Source organism: Heterodontus francisci, chromosome 1 (genome assembly GCF_036365525.1).
Source record: "Heterodontus francisci isolate sHetFra1 chromosome 1, sHetFra1.hap1, whole genome shotgun sequence".
In the NCBI taxonomy this organism is placed as follows: Eukaryota; Metazoa; Chordata; class Chondrichthyes; order Heterodontiformes; family Heterodontidae; genus Heterodontus; species Heterodontus francisci.
This window is the reverse complement of record NC_090371.1, coordinates 121,924,616-121,951,919: the sequence shown is the minus strand read 5'-3', so window position 1 is coordinate 121,951,919 and position 27,304 is coordinate 121,924,616. Positions and strand designations below refer to the sequence as shown.

The 27,304-nt window shown below is 41.3% G+C and overlaps 1 protein-coding gene across 6 annotated transcripts in view; it reads right to left on the bottom strand.

Moving 5' to 3' along the window:
• Positions 1-27,304, bottom strand: part of clocka (clock circadian regulator a) — a 280,411-nt gene that overhangs the window by 225,628 nt on the left and 27,479 nt on the right. For 4 of the 6 annotated variants that reach the window (XM_068035102.1, XM_068035091.1, XM_068035120.1 and 1 more), the window contains one exon: positions 9,015-9,108. In XM_068035102.1, the coding sequence (XP_067891203.1) occupies positions 9,015-9,037 (23 nt within the window). In that variant the 5' untranslated portion in view covers positions 9,038-9,108. Of the gene's footprint in view, positions 1-9,014; positions 9,109-27,304 lie in introns of those variants that run through there. The other 2 variants (XM_068035129.1, XM_068035138.1) reach the window with 1 other exon arrangement.

Genomic DNA, 27,304 nt, shown 5'->3' with positions numbered 1-27,304 from the left:
CTAGATGGCTGAAGGCATGGCCCTCAACGCCAGGACGAAGGAAATAGAGGTGCACATGGAATCAGAGTTGGAAGAACGGAGTTCTTAGAGGGTTGCAGGGCTAGAAAGTGTTAGAGATAGGGAGGGGAAAGGCCATTGAGGGATCTGAACACGAGGATGAGAATTTTAAAAATCAAGGCATCAAAAACCAATGTAGGTCAGCAAGTACAAATGTGATTGGTGAACTGAGCAGTACAGATTAGGATATGCTCAAGTTTATGATCAGTGGAATATGGGAGATCAGTCAGGAGAGTATTGGAATAGTCAATTCTGGAGGTAACAAAAGCATAGACAAGGGTTTCACGAGATGAGAGTTGCACTACAAGGATTATGTTTGAGTCTCCTGTGCAACAGAAAATCAGTAACTTTAGCACCATAATTCCTGCCTCCATTCCAGACAATCCTTTTACTTCTATGAACTAAATTTTTACTTTTCAATTTGTGTATCCCTTCAAATCCTACTACAATGAATAAAACTGCAATAATGTTTCTTTAGCTATTCATATTTTACTTGTTGGCCGAGGTTATTGATGTATTAAATGTCTAAGATCATACATTTGGGGGTTTTCAATTATCTGCCAGTTTCGCTTCCATAATTTAAGTTCCTCATTCACACAAAAACTGGGAGTAGACTGAAGGCAAAAAGTGAATAGAGCACTCAAAGAAATTTTCTTAACTTTGCTAAAGTAATCATATGATCCACTGCACAAGATAAGCTTCCACAAAGCAAAAGGTGCAAAATGTCCACAGTCTCAAACGAAACAATGGACCAGGGTCCTGCCAAGAAAACACATTTATACACACATGACAAAGTGAAGTGGAATATTGCCCTCCACTGGGACCTAACTGAAAGTACAAATATGTGCCAAAAACAATTCAACTTAAGCAGCGGGAACAGGAGCAGGGATAAAGTGGAAATTGAAAGATCATCATCAGGACCAGTGCACAGATAAAACTTATCTTGAGAAGAGCAGGCGATGAAACTAATGTAAGGGGAAATCTGAAAAAGTGACATTACAGTGAGCACAGAGGAGGAGCTCCGAGGGTGATTAAACAGTATTTTTTTTTTTTAAACTGCCTACTGAATTTTAATTCAGATGAGAAGTAAATGTAAATAAGATGACTAGAGATGGCAGGGCAGATTATGTGTCAGGATTGCAGTATATGCGTGTTTGTGGACAGTGAGACTGTCTTGGATTCCTAAATCTGCTGAAAATGTCTCTGACTTGAGCCATTGTGGCTCAGTCATTGAGCCGGTGCATGAGTTAGAGACACTCTGAAACATAAGGGAGGGGGAGTGGTTTCTAGACAGTTGTATATAGGACACAATCACACTTCAGAGGAAAGTACAGGTTCAGGAAGGGGAAGGTGTGACTGTTACAGAACTAGGTAAAGGGGACTTATAAGAGGCTGAGAAGGAGGTCCCACAACACTGTCCAACTGATATAATGCACTTTTTACTAATGAGGCACTGTGCCTTAGGGGTGGAGAAAGAGAGAATAGAAATATGGCTGTGATAAGGAAATCTATAATTAGCAGGATAGATAGCATCCTCTGCAGCCACAAACTAAAGTCCCGAAGGGTGTGTTGCCTACCCGTTGCTAGGGTAAGGGACATCTTGAAGTGGCTGGAGAACAGGAAACAGGTCTTGCTCAGGGACTGCCAGGAGTTAGGAATTAAAATTAAAAAGCAGGACCTCAAGGTTAATAATCTCTGGATTTTTGCCCGAGCCACATGCAAACAGACAGAGACAAACAGCGCAAGTGAGTCACCATATGGCTAAAGGGCTGATGTGAAAAGGAGGGGTTCCTTTTCATAGGGCACCAGTACTGGAAAGAAGAAATTGTATCGATAGGATGGGATCCATCTAAACCGAAATGTCCCAGCGTCCCAGCAGAAAGGGAGGTGGCAAAGGCTTTAAACTATTAAGACAGAAGCAGGGATCTACAAGAAATGAAACAAGCTTAAACATAAATGAAATAGGAAAGGAGAGAAACGTACAAACTAAATTAGGGGAGGACATAAATGGCAAAGGAATAGATCGAGTTATAGAGCAGGAGTGCAAATATTTGGTTAAATAAAGTGAGAGGAACTGCTATTAAAAATAAGAAACCATCTGTATGTACAGTGATGCACAGAATATCCATAATAAAACAGGGGAACTGGAGGCAATAATACAACGCGAGGAACCAGATATAGTCAGAATGACAGACATGGTTACAGAAAATTCACTACAAGTATAACATCTTTCGAAGAGACAGAGTGGGAAAAAGGAGGGTAAAGTAATTGTACTTCGTGATAATATAATGGCAGTAGGAAAAAGTAGCAGCTATCAGTAAGAAAGAAATAAAATCCATGCAGATAGAGACAAGAGATAAAAAAGGATCAATCACCCTAATACAGGTAGTCTACCCAACAGTGGAAGGGAGCTAGAGGAAGAAATATGCAAATTAGGAAAATAAGTAATTGGAATTATGGGGGATTTCAACTACTCTAAAATTAATTGGCCAGAAGAGATAGGTGAAGGGGGTAAGGGAATGGAGTTCCTACAATATGTACAGAACTCCATTCAAACACAGTATGTAAGAAGCCCAACAAGGGAGGATTCACTAGTGAATCTGGTAATGGGGGAATGAATCAGAGCAGATAAAAGGAGGGGAACATCTAGGCCAGGGTCAGCAACCTTAAGAGCCATTTAAAATAATTTATTTAAAAATGCAATATCTTAAGAGCTGCAATGCTCTTACAAAAATAATAAAAAGAATACAACTAAAGGTGCTGTATCTGAATGCACGTAGCATTCTAAACAAAACAGATGAATTGAGAGTGCAAATAGAAATAAATAAGTACGATCTGATAGCCATTACAGAGACATGGATGCAGGACGACATGGATTGGGACTTGAATATTGAAGGATACATGGCATTTAGGAAGGACATGAAGCTAGGAAAAGGTGGAGGGGTAGCTCTGTTAATTAATGATGGTATTAGTGCAATAGAGAGGGATGACCTAAGTTCACGAGACCAGGATGTAGAAGCAGTTTGGGTAGAGATGAGAAATCATAGGGGCAAGAAGTCACTTGTGAGAGTGGTGTACAGGCCACCTAACATTAACCACACTGTGGGACGGGGTATAAAGGAAGAAATAATGGCAGCTTGTCAGAAAGGTACTGCGATAATTATGGGGGATTTTAACCTACATATAGACTGGAAAAATCAGATGGGCAGAGGTAACCTAGATGAGGAGTACATAGAATGTTTCAGGATAATTTCTTGGAACAATACATTCTGGAGCCAACCAGAGAGCAGGCTATACTAGATCTGGTATTGTGCAACGAGATAGGATTAATTAATGACCTCATAGTAAAGGCATCCCTAGGTAGCAGCAATCATAACATGATTGAATTGTACATTCAGTTTGAGGGAGAGAAGAGTGGGTCCAAGACTAGTATTTTAAACTTAAATAAGGGAAATTATGAGGGCATGAAAGTAGAGCTAGCGAAAGTGAACTGACAAATTAGGTGAAGGCACAGGTCAATAGAAATGCAGTGGCAGACATTTAAGGATATATTTCAGAATACATAGAATAGATACATTTCAACGAGAAAGAAAAATTCTAAGGGTGGGACCTGCCATCCGTGGTTAACTAATAAAATTAAAGATAGTACCAAACTTAAAGAAAAAGCATATAATTGTGCAAAGATGGGAGGCAGGTCAAAAGATTGGACAGAATAAAAAAACAACAAAGAACGATTGATAAGGAAGGTAAAATTAGAGTACGAGAGAAAGCTAGCTAGAAATATAAAGACAGATAGTAAGAGTTTCTATAGATATATAAAGAAGAAAAGAGTTAACAAAGTGAGCGTTGGTCCTATAAAAAGTGAGTCTGGGGAATTAATAATGGATAATAAAGAGATGGCAGATGAATTGAACAGATACTTTGCATTGGTCTTCACTATTGAGGACACAAGTAACATCCCAGTATTAGCTATAAGCCAGGAAACGGAAGGGAGGGAGTAACTCAAGAAAATTACAATCACCAGGGAAGTGGTACTGAACAAATTGTTGGACCTGCGGGCTGATAAATCCCTGGGTCCTGATGGACTTCATCCTAGGGTGTTAAAAGAAGTGGCTAGTGAGATAGTTAATGCATTAGTTTTAATTTTCCAAAATTCCCTAGATTCAAGGTTCCTTTAGATTGGAAAATAGCAAATGTAACTCCTTTATTCAAAAAGGGAGGGAGACAGAAAGTAGGGAACTACAGTTAGCTTAACATCTGCCTTAGGGAAAATTTTAGAAGCTATTATTAAAGATGTTATAGCAGGGCATTTAGAGAAATGCAAGGTAATCAGGCAGAGTCAACACGGTTTTGTGAAAGGGAAATCATATTTAACCAATTAATTGGAGTTCTTTGAGGGAGTTACATGTGCTGTGGATGAAGGGGAACCAGCGGATGTACTGTACTTAGATTTCCAGAAGACATTTGAAAAGGTGCCACATCAAAGGTTATTGCAGAAAATAAAAGCTCATGGTGTAGGGGGTAACATTTTAGCATGGATAGAAGATTAGTTAGCTAACAGGAAACAGAGAGTAGGCATAAATGGGTCATTTTCTGGTTGACAAGATATAACGAGTGGTATGCCACAGGGATCTGTGCTGGGGCCTCAACTTTTTACAATTTATATAAATGACTTAGATGAAGGGATAGAAGGTATGGTTGCTAAATTTGCTGATGACACAAAGATAGGTAGGAAAGTAACTTGTAAAAAGGACATAAGGGGGCTACAAAGGGATATAGCTAGGTTAAGTGAGTCGGCAAAGACCTGGCAAATGGAGTATAATGTGGGAAAGTGAGAAAATGCCTCTTTGGCAGGAAGAATAAAAAAGCATTTTCTAAGTGGTGAGAGATTGCAGAGCTCTGAGATGCAGAGGGATCTGGGTGTCCTAGTGCATGAATCGCACAAGGTTAGTATGCACGTACGGCACGTAATTAGGAAAGCTAATAGAATGTTATCGTTTATCGCGAGGGGAATTGAATACAAAAGTAGGGAGGTTATGCTTCAGCTATACTGGGCATTGGTGAGACCACATCTGGATTACTGTGTACAGTACTGGTCTCCTTATTTAAGGAAGGATGTAAATGCGTTGGAGGCAGTACAGAGAAGGTTTACTGGATTAATACCTGGAATTGGTGGGCTGTCTTACAAGGAAAGATTGGAGAGGCTAGGCTTGTATCTGCTGGAATTTAGAAGAGTAAGAGGCGACTTGATTGAAACAAATAAGATCCTGAGAGGGTCTTGACAGGGTGGATGTGGAAAGGATGCTTCCCTTTGTGGGAGAATCTAGAACTAGGGGTCACTGTTTAAAAATAAGGGATCGCCCATTTAATACAGAGATGAGGAGAAATCTTTTCTCTCAAAGGGTGGTGAGTGTTTGGAATTCTCTTCCAATAGGCAGTGAAAGCAGAGTCTTTGAATATTTTTAAGGCAGAGGTAGATAGATTATTGATAAGCAAGGGGGTGGAAGGTTATCAGGGGTAGGTGGAAATGTGGAGTAATCAGGTCAGCCATGAACTTATTGAATGGCGGAGCAAGCTCGAGGGGCCGAGTGGCCTACTCCTGCTCCTAATTCATATATTCGTATGTACTCAAAGGCCAATAATAATGAAAAAGACAGACACATTTCTACAACATTTTAAAGGTTTTCACAAAAAACCTGTTAATTGCATGATGCTTTCTCACTAGTAAAATTTAATAAAAGTTTTTTTAAAAAGTCATTTAATCAAAATGGGCTTGATCGATCAAGGTAAGTGTCGCACGAGTCCTTAATGAGCCGTATGTGGTTCTAGAGCCACAGGTTGCATACCCCTGATCTAGGCAATAGTGACCAAAAATAATACCATTTAAGATAATAATTGAGAAGGACATGAGCATAACAAAGCTAGGGTAACAGATTGGAGAAAAGCCGATGTTAAGGGGCTGAGATTTAGAAAAATAAAATGGAGAACAATATTGGCAAACAATGTTAAAAGCAATGGGAAACATTCAAAACAGTGTTCAAGAGTCCAGGAAAAGTATATTCTGCTGAAAGACAAGAACAAACTAAAGACTAATGAGACACCATGGATAAATAAAGACATAAGGGAAAAATTGAAGGTAAAGAAAAGGAGATACACTAAATACAAAGGCAGGAGTGGACAGCATGACAAGGGAGAATACGTTAAGACTAGGGGAGAAGTCATAAAAACAATTAGGAAGCCAAAAGAGAAATTATGAAATTATCAGGCACAAATGAAAAAAAGGAAAGTCAGTACAGGAATAGGGCCACTTAATGATGGATAGGATAATAACGCATGCAATGATAAAGAAATGACAGAAATATTTATTACTTTGCTTCACTATTTACCAGGGAAACAGGACAGGTGGACAGGACATCAAAAGATACTAGATAACTGCATTTGAAATAGAAATATAAAATAAACTAAACAAAATTAGAGGATAAACCCTGTTCCGGACGGATTGCATCCACACATTTTAAAAGAATCGAGGGAAGAGTAGCAGAGGTATTACTACAAATTTTTAATAATTCATTAGAAAAAGGTGTAGTGCCAGAGGATTGGCAGATAGTTAACATTGTTTAAGAAGGGAGATAGAATATGCCCAGGGAATTACAGACCAGTCAGGTTAACATCAGCGGTAGGAAAACAATAATGGAATCCCTACTAAAGGAGTAAAAAGAAAAAACCAAAAATATAATAATGAATCAGCAGCATAGATTTCAGAAGGGAAAGTCTTGTTTGACAAACCTCATTGCATTCTTTGAAGAGGTAATGGAGAGTAGACAAAAGGAATGCAGTAGATGCAATATATCTATATTTCCAAAAGGCCTTCTATAAAGGTATCAAGTAACAAACTCATGAATAACAACAAAGCATGTGGAGTTGGGACAATTAGAAGAATGGACAGATGGCAGGCGAAGAGACAAAAAGCAGAGAGTACAGGAAAATGGTTGCTATTCATAGTGGCAGAAGATGAAAAATGGGGCCACAAAAGGATCAGTGCTGAGACCTCTGCAGTTCACTATTTATATTAATGATTTAGACTTTGGAATCAAAAACACAATATCTAAATTTGTGGGTGACATCAAATTGGGAGGGATAGTTAACACTGAGGAGGACCACAACAAATTACAAGAAATTAATAAACTTGCAGAATAGGCATATAACTGGCAAATGAATTTCAACATAGGTATTACATTTTGCTAAGAAAAATCAAGAGGTCACATATTACTTGGAAAAGAAGAATCTAAAGGAGGCAGATGAGCAAAGGGATCTTGGAGTGCTAATACACAAATCACTAAAAGTTGCAACATAGGTCAATAAGGCCATAACAAAAGCAAACCAAGCACGGGGGTTTATTTTTAGAAGGATAGAATTGAAAAGTAGAGAAGTTATGCTAAACTTGAATCAAACCTTAGTTAGACCTGCAAGAAATGGGACCTTTTAATAAATGATACTTCTCAGAGTAATATAGAATTCTTATAGAAGTAGTAGTAACAGTATAAAGTAGACCCACAGAAAAGCTGTTTCTCTCTCTCTCTCTCAAAATGGACAGAGAAGTAGTTCTTAGCAGCCAGGGTTATCACTGGTGTAAACAAGATAGGGGGAAGAGATGTATGACATTCCCAAGGGGGTCATATAGAAGCTATTAGACACCATAGACATTCCTAAGCTGATAGGAGGAAATCTTCTGGTGCCCTATTATCTGTGCAAGTACCTAGTAAAAGCTCACAAATGGCCTCCAGTATGAAGTAAACTGAAAGATGACCTCAAGCTAAAGTGATGGACAAGGGGGGGGAAGTAACCACCCTGGGGAACCTGCCCTATATTCATTGGTTAGAAGGGTTCAAACAAATTGTTGACAGAGTGAACTACCAGCCCCTAGAAATAAAGTGTATAGACAGGTGCTTGGGAGGGAAACAGTCAGTCTTCTTGGAACAGCAGGAGAGCTTCCCGTAGCTTGGCTTTGGTCAAGTGTTCGGCTTTAGGCTAACACTTCGGTTAGCTCAAGAAGACTGAGGACCCTGAGGACCGAAGAGACCACCAACACCTCACCTACCTCGTCGTCTAGGAGACCACGGTATGATCTGGGATTGGTAATCCATTCAATCTGTTACGGGTCATATGTCTTTTCTGTCTATTTAGCTTATGCATCATCAAATCTAAACTGCTACTTCTTAATATACATCATAGCTAACCTGTTGCTTTTCTACTAAACTTAATAAACTACTTTAAAATTACGTATGAGTTTGCACATTTTGGGTAATCTGACTCCTGAACCTAAATCTTCCAAACCACACCTGCGATACCGTATGCAGTTCTGGTCACATTATAAGAAGGGGAAAAAAGGCACTGGAGATGGTGCAAAAAAGATTTACAAGGATGATACCATAACTGCGAGGCTAAACCTATCAGCAGGAAAGGATGAACAGACTGGGTCTCTTTTCTTTTGATGGGTGACCTAATAGAAGTCTTTAGAATTATGAAAAGTTTGGATAGAGTAGACACGAGTGTTTCCACTTGTGGGGAAGAGCTAAACTTCAAGATAGTCATCATAAAATCAAATAGGCAATTCAGAAGAAACTTCTTTAGCCAGAGATTGGTGAGAATATGGAACTCCTTACCACAGGGTGTAGTTGAGGCAAATAGTATAGTTGCCTTGAAAGGGAGGCTAGATAAGCAAATGAGGGAGAAGGAAATTAAGGGTTATGCCGGTGAAGTCAGATGAGGAAGAATGGGAGGAGGCTTGATTGGAGCATAAATGCCAGCATGGACTGGTTGGGCCAAATGGCCTGTTTCCCTGCTGTATATTCTATGTAGTTCTATGTAAACTCCTAGGCCTCCAAACATCTTACTGTTGGTTAATTTTACTGAGAAATAGTTTCCCACTTTTTAAAATCAAAATATAAAGCTCGTACCTGTCAGCACAACTTGAGTTCATGTTGCTCCCTGTTTACAGTAATTGAGGCAGGCAGTGATATTTCATCTTACAGTAGACATTTGGTCAATTACCTAAAAAGGGGAAAAAAAATGAAAAAATCATCTGCAATTTGATCAAGTATTTGGAAATTACCACTGAAAAATTCACCGCAGCAACTATGTAAGATTACGTTGAAAACAATAGTATACTTTATTTTTATATGAACTTATCAGTCTCTCAAGAGATTCTTCATCCACTTCTGCTGCTGTTATTCTATCTGCTAAAATGGCTCTTTCCCAGTGAATGAGGTTCACATGTTACTTCCAGGAACCACGGACATCAGCTCCCAACATTTCTTCCTGCTGGGTTTCCACTACTATTGCAACAATTGCCCAGTAGAACAGGGGCAGCAGGGACATGGGAACACCACCATCGGCAAGTTCCCCTCCAAGTCACAAACCATCTTCACTTGGAACTAGATCACCGTTCTTTCACTGTTGCTGGGTCAAAATCCTGGATTTCCCTCCCTAACAGCACAACCTACACCACATGGATTGCAGCGGTTCAAGAAGGTGGCTCACCACCACCTCCTCAAGGACAATAGGGATGGGCAATAAATGCTGACCTTGCCATTGATGCTCATATCCAATGAATGAATAAAAATAAATGAGAATTGCTGAAAATAGAGATATGCTGTCGAAGCTTTTCGCCTTGCACTCATCAGGACAATATGCAAGAATAATCAATGTAAGAAAAAAACAATTATACTGCTTGAGAAGAGTGCTGACTGGTACAGGCATTGTCATGGAGAATGCACCGGTTTACAGTGACTGACAATTAACTGCCGAGCTTTGTTTGAAATTTAATCCAGGCAGCTGGACTCTGTTTTGTTTTATTCATTCATGGGATGTGGGCGTCGCTGGCCAGGTCAGCATTTATTGCCCATCCCTAACTGCCCTTGAGAAGGTGGTGGTGAGCTGCCTTCTTGAACCGCTGCAGTCCATGCGAGGTAGGTACACCCACAGTGCTGTTAGGAAGGGAGCTCCAGAATTTTAACCCAGCGACAGTGAAGGAACTGTGATATAGTTCCAAGTCAGGATGGTGTGTGGCTTGGTCGGGAACTTGCAGGTGGTGGTGTTTCCATGCATTTGCTGCCCTTGTCCTTCTAGTTGGTAGAGGTCGCGGGTTTAGAAGGTGCTGTCGAAGAAGCCTTGGTGCATTGCTGCAGTGCATCTTGTAGGTGGTATACACTGCTGCCACTGTGCGTCAGTGGTGGAGGAAGTGAATGTCTGTGGATGGGGTGCCAATCAAGTGGGCTGCTTTGTCCTGGATGTTATCAAGCTTCTTGAGTGTTGTTGGAGCTGCACCCATCCAGGCAAGTGCAGAGTATTCCATCACACTCCTGACTTGTGCCTTGTAGATGGTGGACAGGTTTTGGGGAGTCAGGAGGTGAGTTACTCGCCGCAGGATTCCTAGCCTCTGACCTGCTCTTGTAGCCACAGTATTTAAATGGCTACTCCAGTTCAGTTTCTGGTTAATGGTAGCCTCTAGGACGTTGATAGTGGGGGATTCAGCGATGGTAATGCCATTGGGTGTCAAAGGGAGATGGTTAGATTCTCTCTTGTTGGAGATGGTCATTGCCTGGCACTTGTGTGGTGCAAATGTTGCTTGCCACTTATCAGCCCAAGCCTGCATATTGTCCAGGTCTTGCTGCATTTGTACATGGACTGCTTCGGTATCTGAGGAGTTGCGAATGGTGCTAAACGTTGTGCAATCATTAGGGAACATCCCCACCTCTGACCTTATGATTGAAGGAAGGTCATTGATGAGGCAGCTGAAGATGGTTGGGCCTAGGACACTACGCTGAGGAATTCCTGCAGCGATGGCCCAAAGCTCAGATGATTGACCTCCAACAACCACAACCATCTTTCTTTGCATTAGGTATGACTCCAACCAGCGGAGAGTTTTCCCCGATTTCCGTTGACTCCAGTTTTGCTCGGGCTCCCTGATGCCATACTCGGTCAACTGCTGCCTTGATGTCAAGGGCAGTCACTCTCACCTCACCTCGAGTTCAGCTCTTTTGTCCATGTTTGAACCAAGGCTGTAATGAGGTCAGGAGCTGAGTGGCCCTGGCGAAACCCAAACTGAGCGACACTGAGCAGGTTATTGCTAAGCAAGTGCTGCTTGATGGCACTGTCAATGACACCTTCCATCACTTTACTGATGATTGAGAGCAGACTGATGGGGCAGTAATTGGCCGGGTTGGACTTGTCCTGCTTTTTGTGTACAGGACATACCTGGGCAATTTTCGACATTGCCGGGTAGATGCCAGTAATGTAGCTGTACTGGAACAGCTTGGCTAGGGGCGTGGCAAGTTCTGGAGCACAGGTGTTCAGTACTATTGCCGGAATATTGTCATTGCCAATAGCTTTTACAGTATCCAGTGCCTTCAGTCGTTTCTTGATATCATGCGGAGTGAATCGAATTGGATCAAGTCTGGCATCTGCGATGCTGGGGACTTCAGGAGGAGGCTGAGATGGATCATGAACTCAGGACTTCTGCCGTATCTTTTGCACTGATGTGCTGGGCTCCCCCATAATTGAGGATGGGGATATTTGTGTATTTGGTCAAAGCATTGCCCTGAGGAATGAACCAATCAATGGCTGTCACTTATTTCAGTCTACCTCAAATTATCCTGGAAGGGTAATGTATCCCAAAAATTTGAACAGCAGGTAAAGCTAGCTGTTACACGCTGCTACTGTGTAGTAGCAACAGGTGTGATATTCGCCACCAACTGGATGCTGCCATCAAGCCAAACCGACATCCATCCTATCACACAAATGAGTAATATATGAAATGAATTTCAATGCCTGTGAGATGCTAGGTATCCAGGCCGTATATCCCAAAGACTGACAGATCGTATCAAACAACATGTCCCTTCCGCTGTTTGCAATGGGCAAGGTACAGGCCGTACCCAACCAGCCCGTACTTGCAAAATAAAACAGTGTCCAACATTAGATGTGATTCTGTGATTGGACAACATTTGCCAAATAATCCACAGTGTGCTGAGAATCACGCGAGCAACCAATTTAAGATGGTCAGTAGGGCTCGCAATGTGGTACTGGAAGCTACCTATATTAATACACAGGGCCCTATTCTTTGCAGACAGAAAGAACATGTGCACACATTGCCTCTGCTACGGCTGAACAAAATAAGTGACAGCCATTCGCTGGTTCATTCTTCAGTGCAATGCCTTGAACAGTCAAGCTGCCTGGTTTAAATTTCAAAGAAAGCTTGGCAGTTAACTGTCAGTCACTGAGAACTGGTGCATCTTCCATGGCAACACCTCTAACAATCAGGGTTCACTTGCCAACCAATCAGCACTCTCTTCTCATGCAGTATAAGTTGTTGTTTTCCCTTACATTGGTTATCCTTGCATATTGTCCTGATGAGTGCAAGATGAAAAGCTTCGACAACATGCTTCTATTTTCAGCAATTCTCAAGTTCTGTTCTATCAAACGACTTTTAATAAAAATTTAATATCTGAACCATGTTGATGTAGCACTGAGTCACTAATGCTAAAGAACCAGATGAAACACATGATGGGGGTTAGGAATTCATTTGAAGCCCAGGACTCCTATCCTCCCCTCCCCTCTGAGAATCTTGGATCCCTTGTTATTGCTCAAATTCTTAGTGTCCCTTGACCCCATGACATCTCTGGGCCCTGTCTCCCAATGAACCAAGATCTTGTTCCAGTGTTCTCTGAATCATGGGACATTGGCTTTCACCCTAGTGCTTCCCTATCATGGGACATTCATCAAGCTATTTTATATTATTCCTTCTTGGGATGTGAGCATCACGTCAAGGCTAGCATTTATTGCCCATCACTAACTTCCCTTCAGAAGGTATTGCTGAACTGCCTTCTTGAACCACTGCAGTCCATCTAGTGTAGGTGCACCCACAGTGCTGCTAGGAAGGGAGTTCCAGGATTTTGACCCAGTGACAGTGAAGGAACTGCAATATAGTTCCAAGTCAGGATAATGTGTGACTTGGAGGGGAACTTGCAGGTGGAGATGTTATCTTCGGTATGGTAGAGGTTGCGGTCAAAGTGCTGTCAAAGGAGCCTTGCGAGTTGCTGCAGTGCATCTTAAAAATAATACACACTGCTGCCATTTAGCACCAGTGGTGGAAGGAATGAATGTTTTTAAGGTGGTAAATGGGGTGCCAAACAAATGGGCTGCTTTGTCTTGGATGGTGTTGAGCTTCTCGAGTGTTGTTGGAGCTGCACTCACCCAGGCAATTGGAAAGCATTCAATCATACTCCTGATTTCTGCCTGTTGATGACGGACAGGTTTTGGGCAGTGAGGAGATGAGTTACTCACCACAGAATTCCCAGCCTCTGACCTGCTCTTGCAACCGAGTATTTATATGGCTGGATCTCATCAATGATAACCTCCAGGATGTTGATGGTGAGGGATTCAGCAGTGGTAATGCCATTGAGTCTCAAGGGGAGATGGTTAGATTCTTTCTTGGAGATGGTCATTGCCTGGCATTTGTGGGGCCATTGCCAAGGCTTCATCCATTACTCCAGACCTTATGCTGCTCCTTCTGCTCATAAAGCAGTGTCCCTGATTATTGAAATGTTCATAACAGCCCTGTTCTTATAAAACTGCCAACTCATTCTGAGCAATGCCAAAATCACAAAAAGGGAGATTACAAAAAGTGTGGTTAGAAAGTTGAATTCTCTGCCACAAACCATTATTGAAGCAGAGTTCATAAATTTAAGACATTAATTGTGCAAACAAGTGAATGGGATTTGATTACGTGGGTAATGTAAATAAAACACCAAAACAGGTTTGATGAATTGAATGGCCTGTTGGGGTTGCAGTATTTTATGATTCCTTACTGATTTAGATTATAGAATTAGTAAGAGTGAACAAGTTTTTTCAGGAGGCCAGTTTGAGCCTTTGTTTCAGTTATATGTGAACAAGCAATGATCTTATTGAATGTCAGAACAGGCTCAAGGGGCCGAATGGCCTACTTCTGCTCCTAATTCACATGTACGCAAGTCTTTTCTGACTCGTGGTCATGATTGGTAAAGTGCATTTTTTTTCAACAAAGTGAAAATCAGGGCAGAAATTCAGTAATTTACTTCATTCACCTCAAAATGATAGGGATTTTGAAGTGGACAATACCTTACATGCAAGCTATAAATCCATTTGTGTCAACAGCAGGACGTAAATGTCCATTTAGATCCTTGGACATCACCATGAACCATGCTCCCAAGACAGTCAACTGATAGCGAGAAATACCCAGATATAGATCTTGACAACAGAGCACAAAAATAGCTACATATCTTTATAATAAACAAATAAACTTCCATCATACCAAGGGAAGAACGTTTTCCAACTTTCATTTCATTGGTCTCATTCTCAGTTACTTGGAGAGATTTGGGCTGAGTTCCATTTATTTTTACTATTAAAAGCATATTTTGACATCAGTTGGGTTAGATTAGGTTCTAAGTCAAAAGAGTCTTAAATACTCCACTTAATATTTTTGCCAAAATTTCTGACAGCATTCTCAATTTAACCATCAAAAGTCTCATCCTGTGGTATTCTTCTTTCTGAAAACTTTGTAACTAAGTACAATGACCCACATTATTTCTGTACCCACTCCGCAAGTCTTTAACTTCCCAGTTAAATTATTACAATATAACCTTGACCACATATCACATCACTCCTGATTTCTAGGACAAAAAGGTTACCCTATCTGGCATTCAGAAGGGAATGAAAGAAAAAGGCCACCACAATTCTAGGACTTTAGTGCCTAGTTAGGTAAGGAAATGCATCATCTTTCCCCTACCACCCCCGACACCTCCTTGGGTGTTAGAGGTATTCCCACTTTTGCAGTATCTTCAATGCAATGACGTTGTTTAGATTCCATTTGTGAAGTTGAACATTCTTTTGCTGGAAAGCTTTGCAACCCAGTTTTCCATTCTAAGTAGAAACAAGGCAATGCCTTATCTCAAATGTATCTAAACAGCAAGCTCCAGATTTTGCCAATGAGTATTCACTATTTGCCTGCACAAGAACTGACTTATTTTGCAGATGATTTTAAAGGTCAGCACCACTGTATTTGCAAAATTATCTGATTAAGCTCCTGGAATCCATCTCCTATTTAAGCACTCCACCACAGAAGACAGAATCAATTCAGTATGGGTCAAGCATGGAGTTTGCCATGGAACCTTAGCACTGGATGCCTTCTGCTGAAGCTGCGCACACCAGGTGGTACAGAGGGGAATATTTCCTGTATCACTAAGTCCAACCAACAACAATTTTTACAACCAGTTTGAGGGCTCATTGCTGAAGCTGTAATTTGTGGTTGTGTGACCGAGATCTACATTCTGCAGACTTTCATCAGTCAAAAGCATCACCAGCTCCAGCCTATATATAATAAAAGCAAAATACTGCGGATGCTGGAAATCTGAAATAAAAACAAGAAATGCTGGAAATACTCGGCAGGTCTGGCAGCATCTGTGGACAGAGAAGCAGAGTTAACGTTTCACGTCAGTGACCCTTCTTTAGAACCAGCTCCAGCCTGTTTCATTATTTTATTATGTGTGAGTATTCTTTAATTAGGAAGTTAGCCATTTTAGTCAAAATCACTCACACATTATTCTGGGCCTGTTTTTGAAAGGTTGTACCACATCTGCACTTCATAGTTTATTATTACATAACAAAAATCCATCATGAAACATTTCTTCCCCACCTCGCAAAATCAAGGCCAAACCCTTGTAACAGTCATACAGAATATTGGAAAAAAGATTTTTTTTTAAAAAAAACAAGCAGCACTGGGCAGCAAGAAGGTAAAAACTACGGGTGAAAGCAACCTGGTACTAAAAAAAAAATAAGGCTTTACCCCACATGAACATTTGCTTTAATTAGATTTTAGTAGTCAGGGCCTAAACAAGCCTGAATGGGATGTGTTGCTCAGTTATAATCTCCAAGACTAAAACATTTGTTTAAAAAACAAATACTAACTCTGACAATGTGGGGTTAATTTCACAACAAAATGCTGGTGCCTTGTCTTGCTGATACCACCTGTCCCTTTGGACCAGAATAAAGACACCAGTACGTAAAAGATACGAACAGGTTCAGAATCTTTCTCTGTGCTCAGTTGGACTGTCCTGCAAAACAGAAGTCCTGGACAATTCTATTAATATGTACCGGGCTAACTTTAGTTTTGATCATTTCAAGCTTTACAATGCCTCACTCGCTTCTGCCAGAAATGCCCACTATTACAAAATCATCCCATAGTTCCCTACTCAAGTTATCACTGAGGTACACTACGAACATACATACATACAAACATATGAATTAGGAGCAGGAGTAGGCCACTCGGCTCCTCGAGCCTGCTCTGCCATTCAATAAGATCATGGCTGATCTGATGTAACCTCAACTCCACATACCCACCTACCCCCAATAACCTTTCACCCCCTTGCTTATCAAGAGTACAGAAAGCCAAGATGAGTATAGAAAGTGAAATCAAAAATGAAATTAGGAAAGCAAAGAGAGGGCAAGAAAGAATATTGGCAAGCCAAATCAACCCAAAGATGTTTTATCAATACATTAAGAGTAAGAGGATAAGGAGAGGGTAGGGCCCATAAAAGACCAAAAAGGCAACCTATCTCGACAGGCGGAAGATGTTGGTATGGTTCTTAATGAATACTTTGTGTCTGTCTTCACAAAAGAGGGGGACGTCGCAGATATTGTGGTTAAGGAGGAGGAGTGTGAAGTATTGGATGTGATGAACATAGGGAGAGAGGAAGTATTAATGGGATTAGCATCCTTGAAAGTTGATAAATCATCAGGGCCAGATGAAATGTACCCTAGGCTGTGAAAATAAGCAAGAGAGGAAACAGCAGGAGGTCTGACCATCATTTTCCAGTCCTCACTGGATACAGGTGTGGTGCCGGAGGATTGGAGAACTGCTAACGTTGTACCTCTATTTAAGAAGGGAGCAAAGGGTAGACCAAATAATTTCAGGCCAATCAGTCTAACCTCAGTAATGGGCAAATTGTTGGAATCTATTCTGAAAATCAGGATAAACTGTCCCTTAGAAAGGAACAGGTTAATCAAGGATAGTCAGCATAGATTGGTTAAGGGAAGATCTTGTTTGAGCAACTTGATTGAATTTTTTTGAGCAAGTAACAAGGAAGACAGATGAGAGTAGTGCAGTTGATGTGGTCTACATGGATTTTAGCAAGGATTTTGACAAGGTCCCACATGGCAGACTGGTTAAAAATATAAAATCCCATGGGATTCAGGGAAATGCAGCAAGGTGGATACAAAATTGGCTCAGTGGCAGGAAACAAAGGGCAATTGTTGACGGGTGTTTTAGCGACTGGAGGGCTGTTTCGATTGGTGTTCCGCAGGGGCCCTGGGGCCCCTGCTTTTTGTGGTTATATATTAACGATTTGGACATACATGTAGGGGGCATGATCAAGAAGTTTGCAGATGACACAAAGATTGGCCATGTGGTAGATAGCGAGGAGGATAGCTGGAGGCTGCAGGAAGATATTGATGGTCTGGTCAGATGGGCAGAAAAGGGCAAATGAAATTCAACCTGAAGAAGTGTGAGTGATGCATTTGGGGAGGTCAAACAAGGCAAAGGAATACATAATTAATAGGAAAATATTGAGAAGTGTAGAGGAAGTGAGAGACCTTGGAGTGAATGTCCACAGATCCCTGCAGGTAGCAGAACAGGTCGATAAGGTGGTTAAGAAGGCATATCGAATCCTTTCCTTTATTAGCCAAGGTATAGAATATAAGAGTAGGGAGGTTATGCTGGAACTGTACAACTCATTGGTTAGGCCACAACTTGAGTATTGTGTGCAGTTCTGGTCATCTCATTACAGAAAGGATACAATTGCACTAGAGAAGGTACAGAGGAGATTTATGTGGATGTTGCCAGGACTAGAAAATGCAGCTATGAGGAAAGATTGGATAGGCTGGGGTCGTTCTCCTTGGAACAGAGAAGACGGAGGGAAGATCTGATGGAAATGTACCAAATTTTGAGGGGCCTGGATAGAGTGGAGATGAAGGGGCTATTCACCTTAGCAGAGGGGGCATAGATTTAAAGTGGTTGGTAGAAAAATTAGAGGGGAGACGTGGAAAAGCATCCAGAGGGTGGTGGGGGTCTGGAACTCAATGCCTTAAAGGGTAGTTGAGGCAGAAACCCTCAACTCATTCAAAAGGAGTCTGGATATGCACCTCAAGTGCCCTAATCTGCAGGGCTATGGACCAAATGCTGGAAGGTGGGATTAGAATAGGTGGATCGTTTTTCGGCCGGCACAGACACAATGGGCTGGGTGGCCTCTTTCTGTGCCTTGGACTTTCTATGACTTTCTAAGACTCTATCTACCTCTACCATTCTCATATCTTCTACGAAACCACCTTCTGCTCCCTTGACTCTTTTCCATCCAACTCCTGATCTTTCAACTATAACTCTGGCTCCCAAACATCTCCTATTCAAAATGCTGTCATCAGTGCCTATTCATGGCATGTTGCCTTCCTGGTACCAGGGTAAAGGATATTCTGTAAAGGGATGGGGAACAGCCAGAAGGTGTGGTTCATGTTGGAACATTTGACATAACTAAAAAATGGGTTTCAGGTCCCACAGGCAAAATTTCAGGAAATAGGAAAAAGATTGAACACGGCCTCAAAAGGCAGTAACCTCTGGATCACTCCTATTGCCACGTGCTAGTAAGTACAGAAACAAGATAGTGCAGGTGAATGAGTAGCTGGGGAAGCAGTCTGAGAGTGAGGTCAGGATTTCTGAGCTTGAGGAGTGACTGTAATCACTGCAGGTCATATGGGAGGCTGAGAATTTCCTGCAGCACATGTTTCAGATGATGATCACCTCACATCAACAGACAGTGAGGAGGATTGTAAGTGGGCAGCCATCCAGCAGAGTAGGAAGAGGCAGGCTATTTAGGAATCCTCTAGGAGTACAGTACTCTCAACCTAGTTTACGGTACTGAATAACGGCGAGTATGATAACATCTTGGGGGAGTGCATTCTCAGCGCATCGGCACAAGGGGGCACAGCAAAGTGTAGAAACAGAGTGGCCGTCGGGGATTTGATAGTCAGGTGTTTCTGAAACCACCATTCTGAGTCTCACATTGTGTGTTGCCTCCCTGATACCAGGGTAAATGACATCACTGAGGAGGGTACAGAACATATTGGGGGGGGGGGGGGGGGGGAGGATGGAGGGGAACAGCCACAAGTCATGGTCAATGTGGGAACCAATGACTTAGGAAGGAAAAGGGTTGAGGACCTGTAGGATTTCAGGAGCTCAAGAGAAAATTAAAGAACAAGACCTAAAAAGTAATAATCTCTGGATTAACCCCAGGGTCGCACACTATTGAGTATAAGAATAGAAGACGATGATAGGTTAATTCATGACTAGAGAAATGGTGCAGAAGAGAGAACTTCAGATTCCTGGGGCATCGGGATCAGCTCTGGAGCAGAAGTGACCTGTTGAAGGTGGAGTGTTGCACCTCAGTAGATCTGGGACCAATTTCCTTGTGGGAAGGTTAACTAGTGCTGTGAAGTAAGGTTTAAACTGATGTGGCAGAGGTGGGTTCCAGGATGAAACACGAAAGAGGAGAAACAAGGTGCATTAAACAACTGGGGGAGACACAAATAGCACTACAATAAGGAATACTTCAGATAGGAGGGGTCAGGCAGGAGAAAAAGCAAAGCAGTATAAGGGGTGTAAAATGCATGCGCGTAGATGCATATAGCATGGTGTTGCTGCAGGTACAAGTCATCACAAAAGACTATGCTATAGTGGCAATAACAGAGACCTAGCACAAAGAAGGTGAGGCCTAGGAACACAATATTCTTGGCTACAAGGTCATCAGGAATGATCAGAAAGTAAGAAAAGAGGTGGGGGTGACAGTATTGACCAAAAGAAACTATTATGACACTAGAGACGGATGTAGTTGAGAAGTCAAAAACAGAATCCATTTGGTTAGAATTAAGGAATAGGGGATCTATTGTGCTACTGGGTGTATACTATAAGCCACCAAATAATGGGAAGGAGACAACAGAAGAAGCAAATTTGCAGGAAAGTTACAGAAAGATGCAAAGACTCAGAGTAGGATAATGGGGAACTGCAATTATCCTAACATTGACTGGAATAGTAACAGTGTAAAGGGCAAAGAGGGAGAGAAATTCCTATAATGTGTACAAGAGAACTTTCTTGGTGAGTGTGTTTCTAGCCCAATAAAGGAGGAAGCAGGTCTGGATCTAATCCTAGGAAATGAAGTGCGGCAAGTGGAACATTTTTTCCCATGGGTGCGGGTGCATTTGGGGAACAGCAATTATAATATCAGGTTTAGAATCATTATGGAAAAGGAGAGGGAATAAATCAAGTATAAAAGTATTTACGTGGACAAGGGCTAACTTCAATGAGTTGGATCTGGCCCAGCTGGACTGGAATCAAAAATTGGTACGCAAAACAGTAAATGAGCAACGGGAGATCTTCAAAGAGTAGATGGTTTAGGTACAGAATAGACGCATTACCATGAGGGGGAAAAGGAAGGTCATCCAAAGCTACAGCTGCTTCTCTGTTACTTCATCAAGTTTGTCAGTGTTCGACTTTATTATGGAGTAAATCAGACAGCGATCTCTGGCGTCCGCACATGCGCAGTTAAATGCAGAAATCAGGAAACTGCTAAAATAAAAGCAAAATACTGCGGATGCTGGAAATCTGAAACAAAAACAAGAAATGCTGGAGTCACTCAGCAGGTCTGGCAGCATCTGTGGAAAGAGAAGCAGAGTTAACGTTTCGGGTCAGTGACCCTTCTTCGGAACTCTGGGTTCCGAAGAAGGGTCACTGACCCGAAACGTTAACTCTGCTTCTCTTTCCACAGATGCTGCCAGACCTGCTGAGTGACTCCAGCATTTCTTGTTTTTGTTTCAGGAAACTGCTGTCTGATTTGCCCAGCTCCTCCAGAAGCTGCGCTCTAATAGTATCTCACGGAGAAATTCAGCATTCAAACATGTGCAACGATGTGAAGTTGTAGTACTTCCTCATCAGAAAAAGTTAGGGCTTGTCTATTCAAATAAAAGTTATTTTTCATTGCCAGAGAAGTTGTTTGGTAGCAATTAAGACTTACCACACCGTTAAAAATTCATCATTATTCCTACCACAAAATTCAGGCCACAGTTAAAAAAACAACAGGTAGTTAGCCTGAAAAGCTGTGACTTCTTACAACAACACATCATATCCACTAAGACAGAAATAAGTACAATGAGGGAATAGAATATTGGCTGGGTATGGCGAAGTCTACTGAGGATTACATTTCTTCTGCTAATTTTAGCAAACAGGAAATACATTTTGCACATATGCCAACTTTATTTGTTAAATTTAAATCAATCTCATCGCCACTGATAAATATCACTTCCACTGCATTTAAGTATGTGCACAATACAATACTGGAAACAGATTTAAGCAAGCAAGCATTCAAGAATATTTTAAATGCTTAATTTGAACCCAAAATGATACCTACACAGCATCAAATGATATCCTCCTCCAGAATTTTAAGTCACCGTTCAGACAATTTGATATTTGTGACCCTTTTTAAACCCTCTTTTATCTGGATTGAAATCAACCAAAGGTGCTTTTATTTTTTGAAAAAAGTACTCATGATAAAAATGCAAGAACCTTTATCCTAAGTAGCAACTTCAGTGAATGAAACTTATAAACACTCAGTACTCTAGTAACCTGTTGGTTCAATGACCTTTTTTCTAGCTAACTCCATTATCACACTCTGATAGGTTTCCCTTCTTTGATCACCATTATGTAGTATATTAAATGTTCCAAACCAAATCAGCAGCTTCTTCTTAGGCAGTTTCTTGGGAATGAGGATGACTTTCTTCCACTTTATGGGTCCTTAGGTGACTGAATAGTCCGATCCTGATATTCTAGGCCCCAAAGTTCATTTTGAGGGGGTGGAAGATGCCTGTGCAAGGGTTCTTTTAACATGGGGCGGCCATTGCACACTGCCTACCACACGGTCCGAGCGAAGCAAGGTCTTTGCCCAATGGCAGGAATGGCCAAGGTGATTGGAGACCAGGTTCCGCTACACATCTGGCGAGCCCAGATGCAGGCTGTGTGGATCTGTGTAGGCGTATTCTTGAAGGGATGGCTGAATGCCTGCTACAAGGAACCCTGTGACAAGGGCTCCCCGGGACCCCTCATGGAGCTGACAGAATAGGCTGAAGCAAATTAGCAGCATATTTGTTAAAAATACCCCAGCCTAGAACAAACTGGCAGAATAAAGTTGTGGGGTTGCTATTCCACATGAAAAAGGTAATTTTCGAAGAGTTTCTACATTTCAAACTAAAACTGTAATTAATACAGTTAGAAAAAGCTAATACACTAGCACTGGAAATATTGTAAAAATTGTGAGTCAAGAAAATATCATGGAACACATTCTGAAAACATGACAGTAAAGAAGCTACATGCCTATGGGACACATCTAGTTTTCATTTCTAAAAACCAACGCAGAAATCAGAAAATCACCATACAGTGAAGACTGTCTAGTTCCAAGCTCCCCATAATCACCTTAAGGCAGATAATACCAAGGTTGGAATTTTATTTTTATAAAGCTCTGTATTTACAGACAATACCACAGAAGTACTGTGTAGTTCTTACATGTAACTTTAGGACATGGCAACTTACCGATCTTATCAGATTTGGGTAATAAAGGAAGGCTAGGAAGAGCAAACTTCCACTCATTAAAACTCTTGACTGATTAATTATGTACACTTTGGACTGGCCTGGCCTTAACCAATGATACATTTTACTATTACTTCAAAATTTGCACACTTCAACATCAATATGAGGAGGAGGGAGGATCCAGTTGTCATGGTTCACGTGGGTACCAACAACATGGACAGGACTAGGAAAGAGGTTCTGCACAGAGAGAATGAGCAGCTAGGGCCAAATTAAAAAGCAGAACCTCAAAAGTAATAGTCTCTGGATTATTACCTGAGCCACGAGCAAACTGGAGTAGGGTGAATAAGATTAGAGTTAAATGCATGGCTCAAAGATTGGTGTGGTTTCGATTCATGGGGCACTGGCACCAGTACTGGGGAAAAGTGGGAGCTGTACCGGATGGACGGTTTTCACCTGAACTGTGCTGGGATCAGTGATCCGGCAAGTTGTATAACTAGGGCGGTAGAGACGCTTTAAGCTAAATAGTAGGAGCGAAGGATCAAGTGAAGGAAGAGGTGATAATTCAGAGAGAAAGAGAGGAGAAGGCAAGAGATCAAGGTAGCAATAAGGGAATTGATAATCTGAGTGTGGCAGGAAGGGAAGATTGGAGGGAAGAAAAACTGGAAATAGTAGAAAAGTAGTAAGCGAAATTAGAAGACAGATGAAGCGAAGGCAAGCATCAAAATAGGATCAAAATGTGGAATAATGTTACAAAGACAAAGTTAAGGGCACTCTATCTGAATGCACACAGCATTTTCAACAAGATAGTGATTTCAAGGCACAAATAGAGGTAAAGAGGTATGATTTAGTTGCCATTACAGAGACGTGGTTACAGGGTGACCAAGACTGGGAACTGAATATTAAAGGATATTCATCATTTCAGAAGGGTAGGCAAAAATGAAAAGGAGGTGGGGTGGCACTCTTGAAAAGGGACAAGATCTGTACATTAGTGAGAGATGATATTAGACTGAAGGATCAAGATGCAGAATCAGTTTGGGTGGAGCTAAGAAACAGCAAGGGGCAGCAAACATTGTTGAGAGTTGTTTATAGGCCACTAAACAGTAGTGGTAATGCTGGGCACTGTATAAATCAGGAAATTAGAGATGCATGTAACAGGGAAAATACAGTAATAATGGGCAATTTTAATTTACACATAGGCTGGGTAAACCTAATCAGCACTAATGCTATGGAGGACGAATTCCTGGAGTGCATACGAGATGGGTTTCTGGAGCTGTACGTTGAAGAACCAACTAGGGATCGGGCTATTTTAGAGTTAGTATTATGTAATGAGAAAGGGCTAATTAATAACCTTGCTGTAAAGAAGTCTTTGGGAAATAGTGACCATAATATGCTAGAATTTTACACTAAGTTTGAAAGTGATATAGTTCATTCTGAAACTAGGGTCTTAAATCTGAACCAGGGGAACTATGAAGGTGTGAGGGCCAAGTTGATTATGGTGGATTCGGAAAAGGCACTAAAATATTTGACAGTAGACAATGGCCAGTATTTAAAGAAGTCTACAACAAATATACATTCCTCTAAGACACAAAAACCCAACAGGAAAGATCAATCAATTGTGGCTAATAAAAGTTAAAGATTGCATTACATCAAAGGAAGTGGCTTATAAAGGTTGCCAGAAAAAGTGGTACATGTTGTGACCGATCGCTGCAGTCAAAGCCCCCAATCAAAATAAACGATTCTGATTGTGGTGGGAGAAATGCACTGTTAATTCAATCCCGTCCCTCCACAAATCGCCTAAAATATCATTTTAAACTTTCCAAATTAAAGAAAGGCCCAGCCAAATTGTACCATCCATTAACCCCCAAATGAGGCTAACCAAACCTTTAAATCAACAAATTAACTGTTTAATTAGAAAAACTAAATTCTTAAACACTATGAAGATATAAACAACATTTAAAATAGAAAAAATTAGAGTCCTTGCAAATTTACACTCCTGCCGCAGGTGAAAAAGTCCAAGGTTGCTTGAAGTCCTCACAGCCATCCGATGGGGAGAAAAAAAAGGTTCAACAATAGAACAGTCCGTAGTCTAATTCCAGCAGTAAGTGATACTTTCCTTTGCCAGCGATGAATTTCCACAATTAACAACTTGCAAACACTTTTTAAATGAATCAATTTGGCTTTAGAATTTTTGAGGGATAAAAGACTGTCACATTCTAACTTCTCTTCCTTCAGTTTAAATTATCAGAGATCTCTGTTTTGGCTTGACTTTTTAAGAATTTTGAGATATAATAAATAAACAAACTAAATTCTCTTCCTTCAGTTTAAATGGCCTTTCACCTTTCAGGTGCTAACACACAGCTGTCTGTCTCTGTCTCCTGTTAGAACAGGCTGTTTCTTCCACTATAAACCAGTTCAAAATTAAATTGTAACAAATATATCTCTTGATGCTCAGTCCAAGTGGCTCTATCCAAGGTAATGAGAATACACCCTTTGAATGGCAGTTTCCGAATGGCTGTGTCCAAGGTAACGAGAATGCACTCTTTGACTCAGTCATTAGAACTTGCTGCCTTAAAGCACTATGGCTCTTTTCCAGCCTTAAAGGTACACTGCATATTTCCCGGAGAAAGAAAAGGACAGGATCATGACATAAGAATTGGGAGCAATTTATAATCCAGCAAAGAATGACCAAGAACTGATAAAGAAAAGGAAAAGGGAATATGAATACAAGCTGGCAAGAAACAAAGATGGACTGTAAAAGCTTCTTTAGGTATGTGAAAAGAAAAAAGATTGGCAAGGACAAATGTGGGTCCATTACAGACTGAGACAGGAGAATTTATAATAGTGAATAGGGAAATGGTAGAGAAACTAAACAATTACTTTAGGTGGAATCTTAGGGGTGTCATGTAGTTCCCGATGGCGCGACCAGAAGTTGTCATAACTTCTGCTCCCACCATAAATCCCATTTCCCGTGCAATTTTGTATTTAAATTAGCCATGTGCCGACAGGCATGGGTCCTCTTCAGGTTGGCAAATTGTGATTAGTGGAGTGCCACAGGGATCAGTGCTGGGGTCTCAACTATTTACAATCTATATAAATAACTTGGATGAAGGGGCAGAATGCATTGTAGCCAAATTTGCTGATGATAGGTGGGAAAGGAAGTTGTGCGGAGGACACAAATGGCTGGATTTTATTCTAGCAATGGGGTCCCAGCAGCAGGCCAGAAGGCGGGGTAAGAACCTGCTTTGGCCCTCCGTTGGATACCTGTTGCTATTTAACAGTGGGGGTGGCCTTTCATTGGTGGAACCTCTCATCATTGCCCTAAGCACCATGATCACCACAGATATTAAACATTCTGTGCTTGCAGCCTCAAAGATCAGCAGCCTTCCTTTCATGTCAGTATCTTCAGATGAACTTAAATTGAAGTTTTTACTTAAATCAAAAGGTTTTTGCCTCCCTTATTTTGTGAAACTCACCACCAACTTAATATCATTTATTTTCCCTACAGGCAAAGTGAATGACATGGCAGCCAGCAGGCAGCGTCCCACCCCACAGTTCAGGGAAAGGCAGGAGGTCCTCATCCCTGCAGACTGCGTCTGAAGACCCTCATGCCTCACCAAGGTGGCCTGGATGAAGGTAACTGAAGTCTTGAACCGTGGGGTAACTTGAAGGACATGCAGTGCCGCAAGCGAATCAATGATTTGCTCAGATCAGCAAGGGTAAGTGGTCCTGGCGAGGCTGCTCCATTATTTTCTCCCATGGCTGTGTCTCTTTAAGGCAGAGGGTATGTAAGGAATGCAGTCAAATGCGTGAGCAGCCTTGGTGCCATTTATCAAAAGAGGATTGGCATTGTTTATGCGATTGGATGTATCGTGCAAAAGCCAATGCAGAATAAGTGATGCAAGTCGGCTTCCAGATCAATAATCCTGATCCAGAATTCCTCTAGCTGCTTACAGTTTCTGCAGACGTGTTTGTCCTGGATCACCTTGGCATCCAGGAACTCCCACACACCGCAGCTGCAACATAGCATAAGTAACAATGGCAGGCCAGGTGTTATTAGTTAATTTACTTTAATTATTTTCTTAATTAACTTAGAACCATTCCTATGCACAGTAAAATTTACTGTACTTATTAAATGCCAGTACCACCTACAGCTAAAGTTATAAAGTTATACTTTTCTTGATTACACAGATTAGGTATTTATATTAATTATTTTATTTTATCTTTTATTTATTTTAAAGTGTTAGTTCTTTTTATATATCTACCTTAACCCCAGTGCCCTAAGCTAGATATTCACACACTGTCGCTTACACAAAGCACTTACCAGCCAACCAACTTACTAGTTTCCCGTGATGTCATAGTTTTTCACTCAGTTTCTCCAGCAGCTGAAATGGCTCCCAGCTCCCGACTGCCTCTGGTCCACTCCAGGTAGGTAAGGCTGCACTGCAGGAGTCATGACAGCTCCCTGGGAAAAGTGTGCAAACATGCATGATTCTTCTCCTGTGGTCGCAAACCAGCTGTACGTTGAAAGAATGGAAG